Source organism: Genypterus blacodes, unplaced genomic scaffold (genome assembly GCF_046128005.1).
Source record: "Genypterus blacodes isolate CSIRO-AG114 ecotype Tasmania unplaced genomic scaffold, CSIRO-AGI_Gbla_v1 ptg000143l_1, whole genome shotgun sequence".
Taxonomy (NCBI): domain Eukaryota; kingdom Metazoa; phylum Chordata; class Actinopteri; order Ophidiiformes; family Ophidiidae; genus Genypterus; species Genypterus blacodes.
The window spans coordinates 53952-61334 of record NW_027466945.1 but is presented as its reverse complement, the minus strand read 5'-3'; the positions used below and the strand labels follow the sequence as shown (position 1 = coordinate 61334).

The 7383-nt window shown below is 47.3% G+C and overlaps 1 protein-coding gene across 1 annotated transcript; it reads left to right on the top strand.

The window, feature by feature from the left end:
• Positions 1-708: 708 nt before the first annotated feature.
• Positions 709-6762, top strand: mycn (MYCN proto-oncogene, bHLH transcription factor). The gene is made up of 3 exons (XM_076165390.1): positions 709-932; positions 1344-1988; positions 4398-6762. The coding sequence occupies exons 2-3, from the start codon at positions 1367-1369 to the stop codon at positions 5180-5182; spliced, it is 1407 nt and encodes a 468-aa protein (XP_076021505.1). The 5' UTR covers positions 709-932; positions 1344-1366; the 3' UTR covers positions 5183-6762.
• Positions 6763-7383: the final 621 nt, after the last annotated feature.

Below are 7383 nucleotides of genomic sequence, written 5' to 3'. Positions count from 1 at the left end.
GCAAGAATGGTTCAAGCCCCTAGTGGCAAGCATCCAACCCTGCTGTAGTGCCCTTGAGCAAGAATCACCAGAGGCGTTGGGGGATGTTTTGTAGACCAGCTGATTCCAAGAAGCCTTCCCAAGAGAGACAACACAGGAGCAGCTATCAATGATTAATCAATCCTTTCTTTCTTTCTCTCTTTCTCTCTGCTTTCTTTCTTTCTTTCTTTCTTCCATTCTTCCTTCCTTTCTTTCCTTCTTTCTTTCTCACTTTCTCTATTTTTCTTTCTTGTTGCTTCCTTTCTTTCTCTATTTCTTCTTTCTTTCATTTGTTTATTTCTGTATTTTTCCATTTTTCCTTCCTTCGTCCTTTTTCCTTCCTTCCTTCCTTCCTTCCTTTCTATCTTTCTGTCTTTCTTTCTTTCTTTCTTTCTTTCTTTCTTTCTTTCTTTCTTTCTTTCTTTCTTTCTTTCTTTCTTTCTTTCTTCCTCTCTCTCTCTCTCTCTTTCTTTGTTTGCCCCCTTTCTCCCCTCCGCTTGCTCTCTCTCTCTCTCTCTCTCTCTCTCTCCCTCTCCCTCTCTCTCTCTCCCTCTCTCTCTCTCTCTCTCTCTCTCTCTCTCTCTCTCTCTCTCTCTCTCTCTCTCTCCCAGTGTTTGGGCTGCTTTTTCCCCGACGCTCACCTTGAAAAGCAAACGCTCTCCCAGCAGCCAGCCTGTCTCTCTCCCGCGCCGCATCAAACCCAGAGCCCGACAGTACCTCCCCCTGCCTGTGAGGGAGGAGCCTGCTCTCCTCCCGCAGATCTGGGGTGTATAACACTGCAGCCAGGCACAATGTGTGTCAGAAGACTGTCTGTGCTCCAAAGTAGATGACTGCTCCAATTCTGGTGTCTGTATTACTGACTGCGAGATACGAGAACATCAAGTACACGCATTCTCATCCCAAGTCAGGACGAGGTGAGCATCTTCTGATTCCACTCGTTGAATAATTGATGCTTTTGATTATTTTCCTCACACATCCCATCTACATAATCATTTCCTCTATTTCACTGGATTGTTGTCATTTCATTTCTCTCACTGTAAACACGTGTTTGAGCCTGGAGTGTTTGTAAACGCCATTTGTGCGTCAGAGTCACAATTACGCACATTCTCATCTGTGAGGTTCGCGTTGTTTTTAAACCCCACAGATGAGTGAGCGTGGACTTGGGTCGAGTAGACTGTGTCTGTGTGTGTAGACTGTAGAGTGTGTGTGGGCTATGAAGTCGTGCAGTTCTGTGAGGCACTTTTCAGGTGTGATAGCAGGCAGGGCTGCAGAGAGAGAGACGCTCTTCATTATGGGACACTAAAGTATCTTTTGTTCCCTTTCAGGTTTTTTTTGATTGTGGGATACAATGCCGGCGATCATGAGTAAAAACTCCGATTTGGAGTTTGACTCCCTTCAACCGTGTTTCTACCCGGACGAGGACGACTTCTACTTCTGTGGTCCCGACTCTGCGCCACCGGGGGAGGACATCTGGAAGAAATTCGAGTTGTTGCCCACTCCGCCCCTTTCCCCGAGTCGAGCCGCTCTACCGGGGGAGCCGGCGACTGCCTCCCCTGAAGCGGACCCTCTGGCCGGGTTCGGCTTAGGGGACCCACTGGACTGGGCTTCAGAGTTGCTACTCCTACCAGAGGACGATATCTGGGGGGCATCCGACGATGTGGACCTGTTCGGCTCCGCATTGGATACTAACCCCAACAGCATCATTATCCAGGACTGTATGTGGAGCGGCTTCTCCGCCAGGGAAAAGCTGGAGCGGGTCGTCACGGAGAAGCTCGGCAAAGCTATTTCCACTGCCACAGGAGGAGCCAGGAGCGTGTGCGTCAGGGCGCCGGAGGTCGTGAGCCGCAGCTCCGTGTCAGAGTGTGTGGACCCCGCCATAGTCTTCCCTTTCCCCGTCAACAAGAAGAACGGCAGCAGAGATTCAGCCGGGACCGTGAACACATCACCAGCCAACGGAAGCAGTGACTCCGGTAAGAACTGGAAGATGCGCCGAAGCCTTTGTTGTTGTTGATGATAAGACTCAGTATCACACTCATCATAATAATAATAATAATAATAATAATAATAATAATAATAATACATCAGTTTGATATGATTGTTGTTGTTATTGTTATCATTATGATTATTGTTGTTGTTATTGTTGTTGTTGTTGTCGTGAGCCCAGTTGCCTATATTGGGATGACTGGAGCTTGTTCATATGACTGGCCCCGAATCGGATTAGCTCCTTACATTCCACACACACACACTCACGCACACACACAGACAACACGCACGCACACACACAGACGCACGCAGCGGCGTAGTGACACAGTGAGGTTTATGTAATCAGCAGGCGCTTCATCCGGCAGATGGCAGTAAAATGGGGAATTGTGTTGCCTTACGAATTCAGCTGGCATCAAGGCCAAACAAAAAGACACCACTCACTGTATCAGAGGCAGGTTGTATGGAGGGGAGCATGAGTGTGTGTGTTAGGGGAAAAAGAAGGTGTCAAATCATTTGTGGTAGTTGATAGATTGTGTGTTTCATGGTTGTGTGGATGCTCAGACTAATCTTGGGATTAAAATGACGCGGTCACTGATTCCTGTCTGTCTACAATCACACACACATGCATTCCTCCAGAAGCAGGACAGTTATTCATCTTCTTTAACGCCAAATTAGAATGCTTGTATTGTATTTATCTCATGATTATTTTAAGGTCATCCCGTTTACATCGGGGGAATGACTGCTAAATCGTTCCAAAACTTGTTCTCCTGTCTATGACTCTCCTAAACAAACACTCACGAGTCCTTATCAGAGTGTTTTTGCTGTGAAACAGCAGTACAAAGGCCTCCAGCTTGGCATACAGGGTAAGCTAAGTCAGTCCTGCCAAACACCCCCTTCACTGAAAAGAAAGAGGACGGAGGAGGGCTCGCTGCTTCTTTAGGGGGGTGACAGCTTTGAACAAGCGCTCCATCTCGACAGCTGTCTCCCTGGCGCCGCTCCAGCTCGGAGGCTTAAAGGGTGGTGATCCGATCGCCTGCCGCCCCGCCATCCTGGGCACAATGCTCCTCCAATGCTCTTCCGCCGCTCGCAGCGTTAAGACGCGCCCTTCCTTTTGTTACACACGTTCCTCATCTTGCCATCAAAGAGGGACAGATTTGAAAGGCTACAACTTAGGTTTATCCCTACAGATAGACCAATCTGCCCATTAATGATGCCTCGCATGGGAACAAGCTACCCCCCCCCCCTCCTCCCCCTCCCTCCCTCCCTCCTCTACACCTTGTCATGTTGCCATCCAGTAATACCTAAGAAGAGAACTGCAAACATGTCGTGTTCAGATAGAAGACAGTTGCCAGGAAGATACTTGACTCTGAAGAATTCCTAGACAGAGTATTTGATTTCCAAATTCTTCCGCTACTGGATTGAATAATTCATCTCACCGGAGAGGATGGAGAGTAAAGTGCTGCTCTTGTGTCTATTTATAATCTCTGCAGCTCCCCGTCAAATAAGCTGTTCTGTTCTGAGAGCGAAATAGCAAACATCTAAATCTCACCCTCACATGTGGCACAGCTGGCCACGCCCCCTTCAGCCACCCAGCTGTGCCCAGCTTTGTTTTGATGGCAGTGCAGGATTGTGTGTGTGTGTGTGTGTGTAGACAGCCTCATGGTGAGGTGCAGTGTCGTCTGAAGTGGGTTACTATAAGCTTTAAAATGCTTCACTCTTCAGATACTCCTGAGCTGATAATGACTCATTATCACAGAAGGCTTTTTTTTTTACTTGGCCTCCTTCCTCTTCCTCACACAATTGGCCACTTCCTCACATCTTCAAAGGCACCAGTACATGATAAGTCTCAGCTGTTCAGCACAATCTCAGCCAAGCTACTCGGTTAAAGAGCTTCATGCAAAAAAAAGGAGTCCAAAACGGGACAGAATTGTAGCAGAGGTCGTTTCAAGGTAAAAGAAACCGTTCTGGAGCCGCTCTCTTCTGCTGCTGCTATTGTGCATTGTCTAGGCGTCAGACTGAAACTGTCTGGTCTCACCGTAGAAGATTAAGAAGTTAAAAAACGAGTGAGAGAGAGAGAGAATGAAAGGCAGAAATCCAGCCTGTCTGCTTGGCATTGAGACTCAACGTGTCAACGCCTGCAGAGTAGATTAGTGGAGGAGTGAGTGACACTAAGCATTAAGAGGTTTCTGCCTATACAAACAGTGTTGAGTAATGCTCCTGCTCCCACACACTCTCGCTTGATCTCAGGCACACACACACACACACTCACACACACTCACACTCACACACACACATACCTGTCACCTGCTGGTACACATAGATGACATAGTGAGAATATTTGTTGTGTCAGAGCGGTTAAGTCACTAACATTCTTTCTTTCTTTTTTCCTTTCACAGAAGAGGATGACGATGATGAGGATGAGGATGATGATGAAGAAGAGGAAGATGATGAGGAAGAAGAAGAGGAGGAGGAGGAAGAAGAAGAGGATGAGGAGGAGATTGATGTCGTAACTGTGGAGAAGAGGCGCTCCACACTCAACAAAGCGTCACCCATGGCGACGGGCACCGTCACTATCTCTGTGCATCCCAAGAGTCAGGACGCGAGTCGCGGCGTCTCGGGCTCCGGCGTGGTGAGTCGCTTCATCAGCCGAGCGCCTCAGGAGCTGATCCTCAAGAGGAGCTCGGTCCACCAGCAGCAGCACAACTACGCCGCCCCCTCCCCCTACGCATCAGACGACGACCCCGCCCCGCCCTCCAAGAAGCAAAAGACAACTGACGCTTCGAGACATTTCACAAAATCCACCTCTTCGTCTTCCTCGTCTTCATCCACATGCAGCTCACTCGCCGGCAGCGCGTCGGGGCATCGCTCCAAGCGCAGCACCAGCGGCGACAGCAGCCCGCGCGGCAGCTCCGACTCGGAGGACAGCGAGCGCAGACGCAACCACAACATCCTGGAGCGTCAGCGCCGCAACGACCTGCGCTCCAGCTTCCTGACGCTCCGAGACCACGTGCCGGAGCTGGCGCACAACGAGAAGGCGGCCAAGGTGCTGATCCTGAAGAAGGCCACCGAGTACGTGAGCTCGCTGGAGACGGAGGAGATGCGGCTGCAGCAGGAGAAAGACAGGCTGCAGGCTCGCCGGCAGCAGCTCATGCGCAGGCTGGAGCAGACGAGGACTCGCTAACAGACAACCATTGCAACACAGAAACACTCACATAAAACCCTGGATGACCTCTGACCTCCCACCCCCCCTACCCTAACTCCACTCTCTTTGAGACTCTACCTTCCATATCTGAACACACACACACACACACACACACACACACACACACACACACATCAGCCTGTACACTTAAGCACAGACAGACAGGCCTGCATATCTGTCACACAAACACACACACACACACAAAATCTCAGAAGACGTTGTATGTTCAGGTGGAACACACACTTACACACACTCACACTTACACACACACACAACCATCTGAAACCTGGAGGGGGGGGGCGGTCACTACAGGGATGCTCGGACTTTCACTGCCGCCACTTTTTTTGCACATTTGTTGACATTAAGAATGTTTAAGGGTTTTACTTTTTCAATCCAGTCACATTGAGGAAAAGGTAAAAGAGAAAAAGAACGAGGAGGAAGGAGAGAGGACACACCTTTTTTTATTTTCTTCTTTCTTCCGACTCTCTTTTTGTTTTTGTTTTTTATATATATATCATTTTCTATTTGTATCATTTGTTTTTGTACTCACTGTGACACCAGCCTGGGAATCGTCCGTGACTCCCACATGGAGAAAAGGTGTTCCCCTGCGGAGGGGCACTTTGCTCGGAGAGATAGACGTACGTATGAATGGATAGACGGAACTGACAGGAAAAAGAAAGAAAGAAAGAAAGAAGCGGGTGCACCCTTTACTTTGCCTTCACCACTGCAAAAAACTGAAGACTATGAAAGACTGAAAATAAAGCGTGATGGGTCACATGAGCGACGACGACGCCGACGCCACTACAGGTTCTAACTCCTCTCACCTCCTCTCCCTCTCCCTCTCTCTCTCTCTCTCTCTCTCTCTCTCTCTCACTGGTGCTCAAAAACAAGTCAATGGATGTATAACTGTGCACCTTTGCTCGCCGACACTTTTGTATATAACAATAGTGTACAGACAACAAAAAAGAAAAATACACTCAGATCTGCCTTGTTTTGTAATACATTTTTGTCCTTGGGTTTTTTATACATGTCAGGAAAGCTGCCAATAACTAGACTGGAAGTTTATATACCTTTAAAAGTACTGTAAGACCTCCGTTTTTGAGAGTCAAGAAACTTTGTAATATAACAATATATTGTTGTTTTTTTTTCTTCCTTTTTTTTTGGCTTTTTCTTTTTTGTATTGTATGATATTACTAATTCTACACACCTTTATGCTTTTAGTGTGAACCTGATACATACTAAATTTGATACTTATATTTTCGTATGAAAATGAGTTCTCCATAGATATCACTTTATCTTCGTCTCATCTCTTTCCCTCTATATCGGATAATTCTTTTTGTACAGCAAAAAATGTGTTCTATCTCCATGTACCTGGCCTTTTTCCATCGCTATTATCCCCTCTTTTTGTTTATATTTGTAACTATCGGGTGCATAGAACTGGGTAAACGGATATAAGATGTTTGTTTTTTTCATTTTTAAAATGTACATTTAGTGCTGCAACTCATAGCACTTTGAAATACCTCATTTTGAAAAATAAATAGACATCATAAAAACCCTCATCGTTGTCGGTATGACTCTGTTATTGTCACACACACACACATCTCTCTCTCTCCGTCCAGCTGTGGCCTCTCAGACTTGTTAACAGTGTGTGTAAACATGTTGTTTCCTGGTCGTCGGCCTTATATTTGTGTTAATTTCTCCGTTTATTCCTCTATTTGCATCTACTTTCCCCTGTTTGCGTGCTGCATTCAAAGACAGGACTCATCCTGACAAAGAAATAAAGAGTCTTCTGTGAATCCTCAGTCTCAGCACCCTGTGGCTACCTCCCCCTCTGTAGCCTCTCACACCCACCCACACACACACCTACACACGCACACTTTCAAGTGTTCAGGAGCATAGATCCACACACTCACACTCACACACACACACACACACACATACACACACACACACACGCCCTCTCTCTTTTTCTCTCTCTCACACACACAGCTCTTCCCACATTGTTCAGTCGGTTGCCATGGAAACTGGAGCAGCTGCTGAGTGGCAGACACCAAACGTGAGTCTTTTATTTGTCTGTTAGTCTGTGTATTTCTGCCTGCATGCGTGCGAGTATGAATGCAAATGTGTGTATGTGTGTCTACCTTTTGTCCCTGTCTGTGTGTGGCCCGGGCGCCTGATAT

What these genes read in the sequence shown, in the direction of transcription:
- mycn (XM_076165390.1), top strand. Translation starts at nt 1,367, where the DNA reads ATGCCGGCGATCATGAGTAAAAACTCCGATTTGGAGTTTGACTCCCTT. An exon ending in CAACGGAAGCAGTGACTCCG is followed by an intron (nt 1,989 to 4,397) that starts GTAAGAACTGGA and finishes TTCCTTTCACAG; the next exon opens with AAGAGGATGACGATGATGAG.